Source organism: Rhagoletis pomonella, unplaced genomic scaffold (genome assembly GCF_013731165.1).
Source record: "Rhagoletis pomonella isolate Grant_MI unplaced genomic scaffold, Rhpom_1.0 Rhpom_scaffold_00751, whole genome shotgun sequence".
Lineage (NCBI taxonomy): Eukaryota > Metazoa > Arthropoda > Insecta > Diptera > Tephritidae > Rhagoletis > Rhagoletis pomonella.
The window spans coordinates 21,350-40,009 of NW_023459305.1; the positions used below are offsets into that span (position 1 = coordinate 21,350).

Consider the following 18,660-nt stretch of genomic DNA (forward strand, 5'->3'; position numbering starts at 1 on the left):
TTTTTTTTTTTTTTTTTTCCTTTTTTTTTTTTTTTTTTTTTTTTTTAACTTGTCCCTGAACTTAAGTAGTTTTTATCGTCTGCAAACTTGTTCTTTCAGCGGTGCTTACACAACCGCAGTGTTTATTATAAATGAATTAATTGGGCTTACAATTTAATGCATGTCCAAGGCGAATTATTTGCAAATAATACAAATATGCACATACGTATGTATATGTTCTATCAAGCTAGCAACAAACTATCTTTGCTTATCAGCGTTGTCCAGGCATTAATTAGGACGGAAAAATAAAAGTGATTGCAAATACCCCAATTAAGATTGCATAAGTAGTTTCAGTTATCTATTCACCCATATCACATGCATATTTCTTGTATATACATAATTACTTTCACTTTTCTCTATTTCTTTGCGCAGCGGAAAAAGTGGAAAAGGTCAGTATCGATCTCGATTCGAAAACAGTGCTTGTGACATCGAATCTGACTTCAGAAGAATTGTTGGAAACTATCAAGAAGACTGGCAAAGCGACGCAATATGTAGGGGTGAAAGAATGAAACGAACTTTTTTGCAAGTTCCGCAAAATTGCCAAATTAAAAATGGAAGTTTAATGGGTGTAATCAAGTAAGTATTCAAGAATTAACGTGGCGGCGATAGGCTTAACAGTGAAACTGTAAAAGGCCAATTAAATTTATATTTTGCGATTATAAAAAAAAAAAAAAAAAAATCGTTACCTATAAACGATCCATTGAGTTATACTCTCAACAAATATAGTTAAATAATACATTTAATTAAAATTGAAAGTCATAAAAAGAACAAAATGGACCAGTAAAATTGTATCTCTTTAAAGATTAATTGTATTTACATAATTAGCGAGTTCATCGTAAACCACAAATTTTAATATACAAAAACGAAAAATAAGTAAAAATTTATTCGCATTGGCAGTAGGTATATTAATAGATACATATTTACAAAGTAAAGTCGATTTACAAAAAAATAATCTGTTTAAAATAAAAATATAAATGTAGCCATCGTCAATTTTCAAACCTAATGTTAATCCAAAAGTTCTATCAAAAATTTAAAGAATAAACTCGAAAAACAATGCAATTGAAAAAAAACTAATTAGTAAGGGGGTGTTCAATGGTTTGCTAAACACTATAAAAATTGTCATTTTGACTACACTCAATTATTTTTCTAGAGGTTCCCAAATCTTTAGGTGAGATCAATTTGCATATTTTTATCATGTCAATTTGTACGTGTTCAAGTAATAATTTAATACAATGTAAATTGTTAACGTACAAAGTTTAAAATACAAACAGAAATACATACGTATGTACACATCACATTTAATGAATTACAAACAATGCATTTTCTATGAATATTATTCTTTGCTGTAGCTGTTGCAACGTAGTAACAATTTCCGCCAATTGTGTCTGTATTGCGCTTAATTCTAACTCCAAATCGCCTTTACTTGATGTTTGCGTCGAAACACACCGCAACATTTCAAAGTTTAATATCTATGAGTATAAATGAAACAGATTTCAATTTGATTTTATAAACTAGATTTTATTTGTAAGTATAGTAGAAATGCTAAAAAATGTGTGTCAAAAAGAGATTTCGGACACGGCAACAAATTAATAAATATGGTATAAATAAATGAAGATATCGGTATAAATTCCATTCTTTAACACAAATGGTTTTATTCTTCATTTTTTTAAGTCCGACAAAGAGGCAATACCATCAGCAGCATTCCAAGCAGTTAAGCGAAAAAAATCTTAAGATAAGCAAAAATGAAAATTAAAAATATTTGCTTGGTGTTCTCTGGCCAACGCTGTTGTTACTTTTGTTTGGCATGTGTAGAAACGAGGTACTGCTGTTGCTTTTGTTACTGATGCTTTCAGCAGAAGCGTTTGTTCCTATTTTATCTAACGACTCGTGTTGTTGATGGTGTGGTGTGGTGAAGCTGCTTGGAGATGGCTCTCTTGTAGTATATTGGCTATCAAGCACCTGAAAATTTTCATCACGCATTCCATATGCCACCGATTGTCGTGGGTCAATTAAAATACTGTCATTACAGCCTTTTGGTGCCCCAGCAGCTGGTGTGTCTATGGCGGAGTTATGTGGAGCTGTTGCATGACTAAAATCTATTTGGACTCTTTGAGAACTGGCTTGTTTGTTGCGAAAGCTATTGGCATCAAATGTATGTAAATTAGATTTCCAAACGAGCAACTGTTGAATATAAAGAAAAAATGTATATTATATAGTTTTTTCACACACAAAGCAGACATTACCTGTCGATCCTCGCCCGCGGAAGCAAAATGTCTACCATCTGGAGAGAAAGCGACGGCACAAACTTTGTCAGTATGGCCAGTTAGTGTATAAATTGGTCGACCTTCTAATAAATCGAGCAATCTTATTGTATCGTCATCGCCGCCAGTCAACAAGAAATTTCCACTTGGGTGAAATGCAACATCATTCACCGGCGCCGAATGTACTTGATACAATTGTATCAGCTCGCCTTCGGCTATGTCAAATATCTTAACGCGGTTACAACTTAATGCTAAAGCCACCAGATTACCGTCTGGATGCCATGCCAGCTGTCGTCCCATACCTCTTTCCTCGGTGAACGTTCGCACACATTCGCCTGAAGATGTATCGAAAATTCTTAACGACTTATCGTCGCCGCACGATGCAATTAACTGGCCATTAGGGCTGAATTTTGCTGCACGCACCCAATTTGTATGTCCAGTGAAAGATGTTAGGAATTTGCGTTGGGCGACTTTCCAGAGTTTTAGCGTTTTGTCGTCTGATGCTGTAATTAGCTGTATAGATTTCGAAAGAACTTATTACAATGCATTTTGTGAAAAATAATTGATTATTATTAACCACATTACCATCGTTCCGCTGGGATCAAAATCTACACTTTGAACCGCCTTGCTATGTGCCAAAAATTCACCAGAAACGCCGCGTATTTTCGGTTCCCAAATCTTCACAGTGCGATCTTTACTCGCCGAAGCCACTAAATTTGATTTTGGAGACCAGCTTACGCAATCCACAGCTCCTGAATGCGCACTAAAACGGATACAACGCGCAGCTTGCTTTAGATCCCACAAAATCACGGAAATATCTAAGGAGCTGGTAGCCAAACGTTGGCCGCACGGACTAAACCGCACCTGCGTAATACCAGAGCAATGCCCGGCGAAATGGCGCTCCAAACAAGGTTCCGCAAATAATTCTTCGTCTAACATATTAATAGCTTGTATATAGGCGAAATTCCCTTTAAAACTTTCAGCAGTAGTGAAATAATTCTGGAAAAGGCGAAAATGCAGCTTATTTCTTTCGGACGGCAATTTTTAAAAATTCAACAGCTCTCGTTGTCAAAACAAAAGTTATAACGAGTAGATATGCAGACAGTACGAGCAAAAAAAATGTGGTGCAATTTCTAGCTTGGTATTGATGCTGTGAGCAATTTATATGGCATGACATGTCTTGCTGTGTAAAATCACTTTTTTTTGGTAATGATTGTAGATAGAAAAAATATAATCCCCACAACCAAAGAACGTAAATGTATAAGAAGCGACAACTCGTTACTTTGAAAATGTGCCGGGACGATTTTGACCGTATCTGAAAGGTTGAGATGAGGAGTTCGTCTCCCTTTTGACTCTGTCCGCGGCAGATTTTTGATTTTCGCCTCGAATGCGGAATATGCCAGCAAAACAGAAGAAAAGCGGCAAATGTGTGTGAATTTCTGTGGTTATTTGCACAAGTGGTTGAAAATATGCAATTTAATTTAGAAAATATATAAATTATGGTGTGAAATATAGAATATTCAGTGCTTGTGTAAAATACGGAGGTGCTTGTATGTGAAAGTGTCTATATTAATAATAAAAAGGTGTTTGTGAGTGCAAAGTGTTCGTCAACAAGTGTCGATTGTCGGTGTATGTGGATAAAAGTGATCATTATTTTAAACAAGATCAGTGTACTTTTATATAAAAATGCATTAGTTTAATAATAAATCTATGCATTTATATATGAGTGTACTTATGTTTTGTTTTCATCTGGAAATTTACATATTTAAAGTGTGCAAAAAAAGTTATGTGTCGGGCGATTGGGTGGATAAAGTGTGTATATGGCGGCTTTATTAGCAAAACTAATGTTTATTATAAAGGGATGGCATAAGTTTAATTTAAATCTATGCATTTATACATGAGTATGCATACATTTTGTTATCGGGCAAGAACAAATGTTTTCCAATTTTTTGTTCATATGCATGCAAAAAATAAACACATAAATGTGATACATGAGTTGTCTCCGTCTTTCTCACATCCTCCGCCAAAACAAACGCGTAAATGTGAAACATAAGTTGTCTCCGTTTCTCCCACGTCCTCCGCCATCTTTATCTTGACAAATTCTTAAATTCCTGCAAAATGCCGCGTCCTGACATATTTACGCGCATACATATGTACGTTTACAGTAGGCTACTCCTAACTTGAATTCCTGTAGCTCTAATCTGCTTGTTACCGAATATTTTGTAACCAGCAAATTTTGTTACCAAACATTGTTAGCACTTCTTGTAACCGCAATTCAAGGTTCCTTGGTAACGTTTTAATGTATTCAGCATTCCAGCTATGAAGTTTTGTAGAAATTCTGTTGTTGCATATTTCATGGGGCAATATTTTGTTACCTGCTTATGAGATGGTAACAAATTTTACTGTTTACAAAAGTGCGCAGTATGCGAAAACGGTTTAAAAAGGAGAGGAACTTTATTTTTGGGTAAAAAAAATTACCATCGCAGAATGGGCTTGTTAATGTACGATTTTTTGTGCTTATCGCTTTTGATGATAGTAAACAAAATTTGTGTTACCAACGGAGAATAGGTCTGTATGTATACACTCACTTATACATGCTTCAGAGCTTTGCAATTATCAATAATGCAAAATAATTAAATTTTTTGAATTCGTATACATGTTGCTCGTAGTATCTAGAGTCAACTGTAAACAAATCGTAAGCGATCGGTTTACAAAAATTTTAAAATTGATGACCGAAGCTGGTGAATGCAACCATGTTGCCAAATTACATTTGTTGTAAAACCACTTATGTATGTGATTTTAGAAGTTTTGAGTTGACATCAAAATATCCGGGGCCATTTGTGCAAAAAAATGCATGTTTATTTTGTTTTTTATTAAAATAAAATCTTAAACAACTAATTAATATCTTAAAAGTTGGAAAACCACTGCGATTTAGAAGTTTACAGAATATATGTCTTAACTCGAGATAAGTTATTTTTGCAAACGTCCTCAAATTTTACTGCTGAGTTGCAACTTTTCATTTGACTGGCTGTGATTTCTTCAATTTTACATTTTAGAATTTTTGTGGCCCTCGCGCAGAAGTTGCGCTTGTGGGCGATGAGTTTGCGGGGAGAAGTATGGTCATTGAATTATGAATGAATGAGTTTGACCTTGAAGAATATGCGCATGCGTTTATGAATGAATTTGTTATTGTTGTATTCTGGTGGCATATGCGTATATGTACATACATATGTACGTATATACGTATATTTGCATGGATGTAGAAACATACACATGTTAGGATGAAAATCGCAAGAGTACATTTGTACAAATTGATGTAAATTATTTATTGATTATAAATGTACATTTGGTTGATATAAAAGGGGTAATTTCATCCATAAATTAGAACTTTACAATTTCCATACTAAAGAGGAAGCTTATAAAGGTCTTGCATCGCGCATGTATTTAATTTATTTATATTTGTTTAAAATTATAAAATAAAGTAAATCTATGCACATGCGCATGCAAATTGTTAAATGCCGTCAGTAAATAAACGAAAAGAGCCGCGGCCATGTTTTTTTTTCATTTCATTTTATTATTTCTATCATCGGTCACTTTTTCTTAACGTTCTTTATCGCCGCGAAACCATATGTGCGGCGAATTCGTTTACGAAAATGGATGTTAAAACGGACGCGAACTCCTCATCTCAACCTTTCAGACCTCACTCGCCGACTTTAGCGAGTTGTCGCTTCTTATACATTTACGTTCTTTGGTTTCATCGAGTGTTTTGCAGTTCAGGATGGTTTGTTTTTCCGGCTCTATTGTCAAAGAAGTTTACAAAGGTTGGCGATAAATAGCGATTTGCACAATTGTTACCAATTCAACAAGTTCCTAATACAAAATTGTATATTCGGAAATCTGTATCAAGGTACTTAAATATAATAAATCTTAGTTCTTATGTTCATACATGATTTTTATATATTTACAAGCTTATACAAGTTAACAATTATCTAAACTAAAATTGTCCAGCAGCGCTAGCATCAGCTATCAGTTGGGCGGCAAGTATCACAGAGCACTATATTCTTCTAATGCATGCATAAAGATTATTAAAACATATATGTGTAGTATCATGATTCTATAAGTATGTATTATGTTTATTTCTTCTCTGCCTTGTAATTGCATAAGCAAAGATTGATATACAAATATGCGTATAAAGGAAGCTACAAATTTGCACAGGACTAATTAGTGATCTTTGTTTGTATCAGTTTTTATATATTCCAAATCATACGCATAAAAATGGATATTTTAAACGATGATTGTTTGGTGAATATCTTCAATAATGTACCAGAACTTCGAAATCAGGTTCAAATCTCTCGAGTTTGCAAACGCTTCGAAGCGATCATCAGGCGTATGTGGCGCTCGCAGAAATGCTATCGAACACTTAATTTATCAGAATGGTTTGGTTGGCTGCCAGAAATACAAGATCTAACATATTTTTTGCATTCAGTACGTACTAGCTTGACGTCTATAGTGATTGGCGATGAAACCTTAAACAAGTTTTTGCTTAACATAAAGCAAATTTTAAAAGCAAAGGAGAAGATTTGTGGACCTATCAGTAGCACGGTCTGCCTGCCAAGTGTACAACATTTTGAGGGTGAGGAAAAATCGTTATATAGCATGATTACTGACAGCGATATGAAGATACTCGTACGAACTGTTCCAAACCTACTCTCACTGCATCTGAGAGAACCATTAAGTGGCCGATATGTTTGTGATTTCCTAATGTTGGAGGAGTTGTATTTGTACGTGCCATCAAATAACGTTTTGGAAATTGAAAATACCCATTTTGAGGCAATCTGCATCCGTTTAAAATATTTGCGAATTTTAGATGTGCGCAGATATGACGGAAAGAGTCATTTGGATTTGACACCTGTGTTGAATTGTGATAATTTAGCAGTTCTTAAAGTAAATCTACATCCGCTTAAAAAATGTCTTCCTCAAGTTCTGCTGATGCCAAAACTAGTATCACTCAACGTAATGCTGGATTCTGAGATCGACGTTGGAAGTATTCAGAATGTAGATACGCATGATTTTAATATATACGAAACAGTAGAATTCCATGATGTATTAAAAAATCAAGGTGAGCGTATAATTGGCTTAGCAGTTGATCTTTATTATTTCCGTTGGATTCTGCTTGGGCTTCAAATTTGAATCTGTGGCAGGGTGGCCGTAAGTTAAAAAAATTCTGCCTTTGTAGCTGTGAATTATCACCCGATCCACTGCTCAATTTGGCTAACATAATGAACTGCTTGGAGTATCTTAGTTTGAGAAATTGGCAACATTTGACGAATGACCACGTTCTACATTTCGTCGAGCGATGTGTACACTTAGAATATTTGGACGTTAGTTATTGTCCTAATATAGATGGAAAGTTGCTTTATCAAATAATGGATGTACTCAAGAAACAGGATAGAAATAATGCATTACATATCTATTACATGATGAGTGGCTTAGAGGATGAAGTGCGAAAAATGGTGAGTAATCTTTATTAGAAAAGCGCCTAGATTTTTTCCTTTTCTTTTTTTCAGAATACCAAAATTTGGCAAGCACTAGGCTTGGTTGATTTATCAATGGATTTCCCAGCTGGATCTGAAAAAGGGCTGAGTTATGTATATCGGGGATATGAATTTGATTTCGTTTGTAATATGTCCTAGAAACAATTTTTGAATTAGATGCCTAAATAATATCACATATTTATGTTCAATACCCTCCATCTACATTAGGTCATTATATAAAAACCGATGATGTTAATGTTGACCTTATATATCGCTCTTTGGAATAATTTACTATTAATGATGAAATGGATTCTAATACCAGAAACTAGTTTTGTGCAAATTGCCGATAGAGGGTATTGAATATATCTAAACCCTGGATATGTTGTTATAACAATAAAAACAATATTATTAATGGACCCTGGTGCAAACACTTTTGCCCTCCGATTTATTGCTGACCCGTTGTTGTTGTGGTAGCAGCATACACGTTACCCAAAGTGTTTTTGGGGAGTGTTGCTGGAGAGACAGTCCTTGGCCAAATATAAATCTGGGTCGTTCTGGTTACGTAGACCCGATTGTTGTGTGAACGATTTCGATAAGTAATATGTATTACGTGACGACACCAACACTATTCATAATTAGCCCTGTTAAAATGGAATTTATAAAATGTAATTTATTTAAATTAAAATATACTAAAGGTAAAATGTTTTGGTTGCGTTTTTCTCCCGGTTGGCTATCGACCAAAATTAATCATTTTCATAGAAATATCCGAAATTCTGTTTTTGGATCATATCATGGTCACAAAATATCATAAAGAATATTTTTACCGTATTTTTTTACATTTAACATAAGGAAGAAATCTTTAGTTGTCGATTATGGACAGCATCACAACCTCAGTTGGGTAGCCAATGGATAAAGCCACTGAAATGAGAATGTATGTTATGTTATGAATAGACACAATAATTAAGTGTATTTTCAAGTACCACCAACTCAGACTTGACTGTAAATACAAATAATTTCTCAAAACCATAGTGAAACAATAATATTATTATTATCACTCACTATGCTCAAAACGACGAAAAAAGAATCAGTTGAAAAAATAAATTAATTTTCTTATTAAAAAATTCTGTGGCAACCTAAAAAGTATAGTTGCCAATATAGCAAATCAGTTACTGTCTGAACTTCGGTTGCCATCCGTAATCGACCCATTATTTTTTGGTATTATTAAAAGCTTGCTTTTTAAATTTTTAGATGACAAAGCTGCTGGATTTGAATGATGACTGTCTCTATTGTATCTGTTCGTACCTTAATTTGGATGACCAGCTATCAATGAAAAATGTGTGCAGACATCTGAATATGGTGATAAAGTGGTTATGGCGATATCGATCGAAAGCCCTTACAATATCATGTAAGCAAATGAAGGAGTTTAATGAAGAGGGCAGTCAAGACTTTCTCGATGTAATGACAAGCGTTTGTGAGACATTGGAAGAGTTAACCATTGACAGCATTAAAAGCGCACAACTGAAACAGGTTGCCCACTTAAGATTCCCTAAATTAAAATTCCTCGAATGCACTATTTCGCACGACCTAAATGAGAGCAATGATGCCGACGTTCTTCGATTAACTAAACTTTGCCCATACATTACCAGATTAGTATTAGGGGGCGGTATAACGGGCAAATATATAAGTAATCTGTTCTTGCTTACCGATTTGGATTTGAGCTGTTGTGAATATCTGGATACAGAATATTTAGCCGAAATCTGCAACACATTGAAATTGAGAAAGCTTGCTTTACTTTATTATGGATATAACACAGTGTTAGATGATGGGCTGTCCGCGATAACTGATTGTCATACATTGGAAGAGCTGAAGATAGATGATCATCACCTATTGCTCTTCATCGATGAACTATTGCGAATGCCATCCATGCGCAAAATCGTTTGTTACACACGTGACTATGATGTGTTTTTAATGGGGAAACTAGCTCAAGCGCTTGGCGTACGCATCCATACGCTAATTTTTAATTGTGTCCTTTGGTCAAACGATCGCCACATTGAATACATAGGGTTTATGACACACTTGCAACGTCTTATATTACAAGATGATGACATTGAAGACGAACAGCTCGAAGTTTTAGCCCAACGATTGAAACAGCTACGCGAATTTCATTTCAGCAGCAGTCGCTTGGAGAGTGATAATGGAATTTTGGAAATTGCGAAACACTGCACAAAGTTGGAGGTACTAAATCTGACAAAATCAAATATTAGTAGCGATTTTTTGAGAAATATAATGATTGTGCTCAGCGAGATTAAACGAAGTGGTCCTTTGAAATTATATTGTGGCAAGACGGCAGTCGAAAATGAACCGATAATAGAAGTAAGTAACTGAATCTATGTACATATCCCAAGTCAATGTTTTGATAAAATTTTCATTTGTTTTTTAGAATGAACAGCTAATTGTTTCAACAGAGGATCTACTTTTCGATCTACCTTATGGACGCTGTTTACAATGTGAATGGTGAAAGCTAAAAAGAATCTACGAAAATGCTATTACAAATGCTTTTATCTTTTTGCATTTTAGTTTAAAAACTTATCCTTACTTATATTATATTATTTTTAATATTATACATCCGAAAGCGAATATGGTTGTTTGGTCAACCGATCATCATGAAATTTTGTATACTGGTGTTGTTTAGCCAAATTTAAAATATAATAAACCTTTTATCTCGATTAGGCAAGTAGGCGTGGCACCTGCCATACAAAGGGAATTTTTCAAACTACGTACGAATGGAAGCATTTTTGGCAGAGTATTGGTGATAAGATAACGAAAGAGGTTTAAAAAGTTTGTATGTTTAAGAAGCAGGGACCGTAACAGTTACAAACTTTAATAAAAAAATCGCTATTTTTTGACTTTTATTTAATTACTCTTCTTCTTTCTGACTTTTATTTTATACATCGAAAATAACGATTATTTTTGATTTTTAAATAAATAATCTGCAAATGATAGTTATTTTTGATTTTTAAATTATATGTCTTAGATAACAGTTATCGAAGACTTTTATTTATAAAAGTCATAAATAAAAATCAGTCAGAGTTTTATTTTTTAAATCATACTTATAAAAGTCATTTCAATAAGTTGTAGTCAACTTTTGTTTCCCAACACCTTTTTAGCTGCGAAAAATGTTAATGACTTTTACTCGAATGATTTTAAAAATAAAAGTTGGTGACTGATTTATATTGATGACTTTTAAATTTAAAAGTCACTGACTGATTTTTATTGATGACTTTTATAAATAAAAGTCTTCAATAACTATTATCTAAGACATATAATATAAAAATCAGAAATAATGGTTATTTTGGATTTATAATACAAAAATCAAAAATAATTGTTTTTTTTTCATTTTGCATGAAAATTGCAAATAAAAATTTAGTTTCAAATTTGAGTCTCGGCGAACAAAGAAATCGATTGGTATGTATCACTTAGTTGTAGAACATTTCCTTCATAGTGAATTTTTCCATGACAGTTTCAGTTTAAGAAGTGGTTAGTTTGACAATTAGTTGAAGGGGGTTAAAAAAAATCTCAAATTCTCTTTTTCCTGTTCAAAATGGCTCCTCGACGAGTATGGTCGTGTTGACCTGTCGAGTTTTGTGTTAAAGTAAATATCTGATTAATTTATACATAAAAATGAAGTCGGTTCATTAAATACAAAATTAAAAGTTTTAAAAACAAGAGAAGATAATACTACAAATAATATAATAATTACAAAAGTAATAGACGTTTATAGAAAAAGAGTTGATATAAAAACTAAATGAAAATGTTAAAGCGTACCGTTGATACGGTACTATCGTATGAACAAAGTAACTGCGAAATAAAAAAAAAAGTAACATGAACTGTAACTGTTCCACATAACGCAACAGAAAATTTTTTACACACAACCTAAAATAATTGACGAATAATTATAAAATTATCAAATTGGAGGAATAACCTGGCGATATGAGGACATAGCTCCCTGCCATTAAAATACAAAAAATTACCAAATTGGAGGAATAACCTGGCGACATGAGGACTTTGTTCTTAGCCATTTAAATTTTAATCTTTAATACATTGACATACCTAACAATTGGAGGAATAACCTGGTTACTTGTGGACCATTAAATCACAGTACACTTTAATTTGCTATAATTGATTAATTATTGAAAATAATAAGACGTTCGTTACATAAGCAGAAGCTTTTGCACGTGGTTCTGGCCCTTAGCGGTATTACCATCGTGTATCAGTGGAGCGACAATTGAATACGACATTTGGAATACAACGTACTAAGATATATATTTTGAAAGCAGAGGAATAACCTGGCGGTGGTTTTATATAAACCGGCCAACCTACCCAAAACCCCAAAAAAAAAAATTCTCTTTTTTTGCTAAGTTTAAATATGTTAGTTTTAATTGAAATAAATTACACCTATTGTAATACGCAGAAATTTCATACACTCAGTGCAGCGCGTGAGAGCAAACTAGTTTTAAAATAAATAAATTAAAAATATATGCATATGTTTTTGTATTGTTCAACCTATGAACAGTTACTCACTAAAATATTCTAGATGGCCGACACCCGCTTCGCTGAGTGTATGAAATTTCTGCGTGCTACATTAGTAGTAATTTATTTCAATAAATCACAACATACTTAAATTATGGAAAAAACAGGAGATTTTAAATTTGGTTAACCATCTTCAAAGTATTTCTTTTACTTTTTCAATTAATTTATATCTTGAATTCAATTTGAGATTTGAAACAGGTGACAATCTCCTAACGTGTAGAAATAATTCATTGAAATTATTGAGTAGCTTGAATTAAACTTTTAAAACAGCTGGCACCTCTTTCGTCTGACACTCCGCTTTTTTGCCCCATTGTCCTGGTAATTTATTTATTTTATACGGGACGCCAAATGTTCTGTATTTATTTTAATGCCCTGTATTTGTCCCGTATTCGGTGTTTTGACGCCTTAACAGCTCATTAAAATGGCATACCTATGAACGCGTTTTAAGTGATGTTGGTATATGATCGTAATTTTCTCCATAAACTGTTTTTATTTTCTAATCTAAATGCATGTGATTCGTATTGAGGAATACATACATTGACATTTTAGTAAGTTTTGGCTATTTTTCCTTCGTTCGTTTAATATTTATTATTTATTTTATGAGAGTAGAGCTCTTTTCCTAACAAAAACCATATAAAACCAAATTTCCAACTTTATGCAAAAAACTGTAAAAATTAATTCTGCAATGTTTCACCAAAATTTCAAACTTTTTCATTAGAATCTTGAAGAAAAATTTGGTTCGCAGTTTTGTAACTCATTATAATTTAGTACAATAAAGTGCGAGTGGAAAGTTCTGCTTCTCTTTCAAAAAAATGGTCGAACATACTTTGTATGAAAAAAATCCGCAACACTGCCAACAAAAACAAAAAAATCCCAAAATCAGTGGTAAGCCTTAGCGACATAAAATTGCACCTTAATATACTAAATTTGAACGAATTTATTTAACAAATTTTATGGGGTAAAATAATACTGTTGCAGGGCTAATACATCTGGGATCATTGAAGAAGGCTTTAAGATCTGTAAGTTGTTGTGGAAAAAATTTGCAAAATTATTTTTTGTATCGTAGTCAGCACTCATATATATGGTCACCACGGCTATAGTACATACATATGTAGCGTAGAAATAAAGACTTTTCAAGGCTCGTTTGATTAAAACCTATCCTGTAATAACTCATTTAACTTATAATATAATTATATTTGAATTTAGTTTTAAACAGGTGGTAACCCTCTTCAAATTCCTCATAAGATTCTACACGTTCAAGCTGAACATTTCTAAACACTCTTACGTATGACGCTTTAATTTGAGTATAACTAATTTAACTTCGACTTTTAAAACAGGTGGTAACCCTCTCCAAATTATTTTCCAATTAAAGCCGTATCAAATACCTTTGTTATGACACCCATATTGTGATACATATTCCAATTATCTAATTCCCTAAATTCAGCTGGCAACCCCTTTTCAAATATCTTCAAACTACTTTTTTAATTTTTAAAAGTCAACGGTAAATCCATGATAAAAACATAGTAATTAAAACCGGAAAACAGGATACACATGTGCAAATAATCTAAAAAGTAAAAAAATTTAATTGAAATTGGAAGGAGGCTTGTGCTTGTGTGAATGTGTTTTGTACATAGATTTTTTTTTTTTTTTTTTTATTTATTTATTTATTTATTTATTTATTTCAGTCATCGAAACAGAATTTCTTACAGACTATGATCACGTTTTGATATTTAATTAAACAGTGCAAAAAGGCTTAACTTAAAACAAGAAAGGCTAACATTAAAATTAATTTGCGGAGCGAATGTGTTACAAAGGCGAATGATTCTGGCTATCGGCTCGTTGTAAGAGTAAAGCGACTTATGTGAACCCTCAATAAACTTTCTGGGATTTCTGAGATTTATATTAGATTCTTGTACTCGAAAAAGAACAAATATTTCTGGGCAATCAATATTGCCAGATAAAACATTGTAAGCAAATAGCAGCGACAGATACGACCTTCTGTCCGCTAGAGATTGTAAGCCAAGGAGTTTCCTCCTTGATACGTAACTTGGAATATCATTTTCAAAAAACACTCTTTTCATAGCAAATCTGGTAAATTTTCTTTGAATCATTTCTACTTTATCAGAGTACTTTGTGTAGTATGGGTTCCATATAATCGCCCCATATTCTAAAATACTCCTTACCAAAGCAATATAGAGTGTTTTCAGAGTCATAGGGTCCTTAAAATCTTTGGTGTTCCTAATTATGAAACCTACCATCGAATACGCTTTAGATGAGACCAGATCAATATGTTTTGAAAAAGTTAATTTGGTGTCAAAGATAATTCCTAAATCCTTAATTTCGGATTTACGCAACAAATCAACGCCATCCAGAGAATAGTTGAAGGTATGGACATATGCGCGGCGGCTATAGGAAACAACGCAACATTTGCTAATGTTTAGGCTTAGGTTATTGACGGTACACCAATTTAAGAATATGTTTAAATATTGCTGGAGTTTTTGGCAATCAAGAAGATTATTGATATTGAGGAATATCTTAACATCATCTGCGAACATTAAGCACTTGGACGACATGATATGCGACGGTAAGTCATTTATAAAAAGTAAAAACAACAGAGGGCCAATGTGAGTTCCTTGAGGAATGCCTGATGTGGCATAGACCTCAGTATTCGAGCTTATTGAGTTTATTATCACCGATAATTTTCTACCAAAAAGAAAACTTCTAAAAAAGTTCAGTAAAGTGCCGGAAACACCAAATTTGTTGAGCTTCAGTAATAGAATGTTATGATCAACTTTATCAAAAGCTTTTGAGAAGTCGGTGTATATGACATCGAGCTGCGAATGTTGTTCCATTGCAGTGATAATGTGATTTGAAATAAGAGACAGATTAGTTACTATTGATTACCCTGGCAAAAACCCATGTTGGCAGCTGGTTAGGGCATGCTGAAAATGTTCGAGTAACTTTTTGTTAAGTATGTGATCGAAAATTTTAGGAAAGACCCCCTGCTTTACAATAGCTCGATAGTTGGAGATGAGACTTTTGTCTCCAGATTTGAAAATGGGTTCAATTGAACATGACTTCCAACGGTCTAAAAAATGTTCCCAGGCGTAAACATGTCTTAAAAAGTTTGGCGATTGGTTTAACAAGGGAATCCACGCACCGAATGAAAAATATTGGGGGAAACCCATTAGTGCAGTTGAAACTTGGTTTGAGGTGCAAGATTGCATCTGCAACATCATCTTCAGTGATAATAAATGCGTCAATAAAATTAAGATTAGTTTGTCTCGAATTTGTAGGACTGTCTGAGGGCTGGTAGCTTTCATAAACTTCTTGAAAAAATGAGGCAAATAGATTGCAAGTTTCTTGCGTAGTATTGGATACATAGCCTTTGTATTCCATTCTATCAGGTATGCCGGAAGATTTACGCCTAGAATTCACGTATTTCCAGAACGAAGACGGATTGAGTTTCAGGCTGTCTTCAATTTTAGTTATATATTGATTAAAGAGCCATTTATGAAGTCTGTCAAATTCGCTTTTATAGTGGTTGAAGGTTTGAAGGTCCACGGGAGACTTCGAATTTCTGTATTTTTTTAGAGCCTTACTTTTAATGTTTTTTAGATGGCTTAATTCCGCGTTGAACCAAGGTGGTTTATTTTTGGACTTGGAGGATTTCAAAGGCACAAACTTATTAACAGCATCGGACAAAATGTCGCAAATATTTGTATAAATTAAGTCTGGATCTTCTATGAAATCTAAAAAATCCCAATTAGTGCGGTTAAGAAAGGTGTTCAAAGCATCGAAGTTGGCTTTTCTAAAACATAATAGAGGCTCGGGGTTCTTATTAAGACGCTGAAAACTTAGAAATTCGAATTTAATAGTCAAAGCCTTATGATGAGTTGTGTTTCGTGATATGGGTGACAAATTCAATTCACATGCTATCTTCAGATCTTCTGTTGCAAATACCAAATCCAGTATTTTGTCATTGGAATTTGCAAACAGATTCAATTGTTGAAAATTGTTAATAAGAAGAAACTAGTGACACAAGATTCAATATCGGATTTAATATTAAAGGGTAGTAGCCAGCCATTGTCAAATGACCAAATAATGTCAGGTAAGTTAAAATCACCCATAACAATTACCTGCCCATTAGGTGCAACAGATTCACTGACAAATTTTATGTTATTTATGTGTTGTTCATAAACATTAAAACTAGAGTTAGGCGGAATATAAGATATAAATATGAAAATACGTTTGACATTAGAAATTGGTACATCTATACAGACTTGTTCGATTAATTTATCAGCAAAGGGCAAGGCTACTAAACTGCTATTTAGGCTAGATTTAACTGCTAATAACACTCCTCCACCTCGAGCGCAGCCACTAGCAATAGGGCACCTATCATGGCGATAGACAGTGTAATGGTTGTCAAAGAACTCGGAGCTGGAAATTTGTTCACATAGCCAGGTTTCGGTGATAGCAACAATATCATATTCATGTAATGCTGAAGCAATCCTAAATTTATTAGACTTTGTTCGTATGCCACTTGCGTTTTGATAAAATATTGAAAATGATTTAAGTGACGTTGGGTTGGTTAGCTCGTTGCAATGATTTGTAGCTCGGGAGGACGTCACTTGACTACCAACGCTACCTCCCCTGTTTAATGAAAATTTTGAAATGGCCGCACCTTGATACCCGCTGGCCAAAGTGAGTGGTCAAGCAATTTGTTGTAACAAGTCGACGACACTCCGAGTTTATAATTAACTCGTCTTAGCGACTCGACATTCACGCCTTTTTTCACAAGAGCGAAGCAAAGCAGAAATTTCGGGTCAATAGATGCATGCTTGGCTACATAGGCGATGATATTATCAGCAGTTACCGAGGTGTTGAAAGACGACAGATGAACCCATTTAGTGTGACTAGCAACCTCCAGTTCATTCGACGTATTACTTCCAATTACTAAAAGTTCACCCGTAGAATGATTCCTACTGGGTGCATTTATAACATCAACAGTAATGACGTTAGCATATGAGGGTAGCGAAGCAGTAGCAGCGTCATTAGGTGTAATTGAATTGATTGATTTCTCTCCGGTGACGTCGATAACGGCAGCGGTTCGAGAGAGATCAACAGCACTGTAAGCTTCAGCTGCATTTGCATGCAAGACATCATTAATATTACCAGTGCTAACAACATTTTTATCAACAAAAACTTTGTCAGCTGTCACTGCTGTACTCTCAGCATTGTTATTACTGAGCTCATCACTAGGAAGTTTTGTGTTGTTATTTTGCTTTTCGGCAGTTTGCTTGGTGTTTTTAGCTCTACCTATCTTTCCTTTTTTTATGCTAGCGCTGCAATGTAGTTCCTTGACCTCTGATGTGAGCGAGGTAAGCGCACCAGCAACCACTTCATCATATCACGATCCAGAAAATAAAGGTCGCGCCATTCGCGGACCGCTAACCCTCTCTTCGTCGATTTGACAGCATCCACCCAATCGCTGACGTCATAAAATACTTTTGTTTACATTCACTGTTGCCAACTTGATGCTTTTCGCACCAAATTTAGTGGGTATTCAAAACGCGAAAATTTTTGAGTTTTGTGCTTGGTGCGTTTTTGGTGCTTTTGTTTTTAGTTTGAAGACACCAAATTAGAAAATGTTAAAAAAATTGAAGCAAAATTTATAGCAATCGTAAGTGTGGTAAGCAATTTTACAAAAATTTAAACAAAATCATGGCACAGTGACAATCATAAGTGACAAAGAAATATGTGGCAGCACCTTCAACCATGCCAGAAGAAATCGACCGTTGTGCAAGAAACATTGATTTTTGAATCGGCATCCTTACAATAAAATTATGTATTCATATAAAGTCCATTAAATACACCAATAAAAATTTGGTGCTTTTTCAAAGTCAAAACTTGGCAACACTGCCTTTTGGTCGATGCTTCCTCTTTTTCTTGTCGAGTTCGTCTTGTTCTCTCATTCTGGTATTTTTTGACGTCACGGCCAGTTGCTCTCAGCTCGATTCTCATTCTTGTCATCATATAGCTTATGTAAATTAATAAGCTCAGAGCGCACAAGTTCTAATTCGCCTAATAACCTGTTTTTGTCAGCCTGCAGAGAGTGTATACCCGCCACTGCACTTGCTTGCTCTATTCGCAAACTTCTCAATTCAGCAAGAATAGATGATAGCAAACAATCTTGCTCTTTATCATTTACATGCTGTTGTTGTTGTTGTTGTTGT

General features: G+C 34.1%; 5 protein-coding genes across 5 annotated transcripts in view; 4 read left to right on the forward strand and 1 right to left on the reverse strand.

Annotated features, from left to right (window-relative positions):
* The window catches only part of LOC118751516 (copper transport protein ATOX1-like), a 7,817-nt gene extending 7,057 nt beyond the window's left edge, over positions 1-760 (forward strand). Inside the window, exon 3 of the mRNA XM_036486348.1 lies at positions 412-760. Coding sequence (XP_036342241.1) covers positions 412-548 — 137 coding nt within the window. The 3' untranslated portion in view covers positions 549-760. The remainder of the gene's footprint in view (positions 1-411) is intronic.
* Positions 761-1,348: 588 nt separating this feature from the next.
* Positions 1,349-3,406, reverse strand: LOC118751514 (POC1 centriolar protein homolog). Its single transcript, XM_036486347.1, has 3 exons — positions 2,886-3,406; positions 2,283-2,813; positions 1,349-2,220 (listed from the first exon to the last, which is right to left on the reverse strand). Exons 1-3 carry the CDS (start codon positions 3,237-3,239, stop codon positions 1,789-1,791), a joined length of 1,317 nt encoding a protein of 438 aa, XP_036342240.1. The 5' UTR covers positions 3,240-3,406; the 3' UTR covers positions 1,349-1,788.
* A 2,645-nt stretch (positions 3,407-6,051) lies between these two features.
* Positions 6,052-10,525, forward strand: LOC118751517 (the record flags this gene model as incomplete). The annotated part of the gene is given in 3 exon segments (XM_036486349.1): positions 6,052-6,207; positions 9,083-10,207; positions 10,275-10,525. Coding segments are annotated over 2 exon segments (1,203 nt in total). The 3' UTR covers positions 10,353-10,525.
* Positions 6,576-7,490, forward strand: LOC118751511. Its single transcript, XM_036486341.1, has one exon. The coding sequence runs from the start codon at positions 6,576-6,578 to the stop codon at positions 7,488-7,490; it is 915 nt and encodes a 304-aa protein (XP_036342234.1).
* Positions 7,499-8,287, forward strand: LOC118751518. The gene is made up of 3 exons (XM_036486350.1): positions 7,499-7,813; positions 7,868-7,943; positions 8,063-8,287. The coding sequence occupies exons 1-3, from the start codon at positions 7,580-7,582 to the stop codon at positions 8,119-8,121; spliced, it is 369 nt and encodes a 122-aa protein (XP_036342243.1). The 5' UTR covers positions 7,499-7,579; the 3' UTR covers positions 8,122-8,287.
* Positions 10,526-18,660: the final 8,135 nt, after the last annotated feature.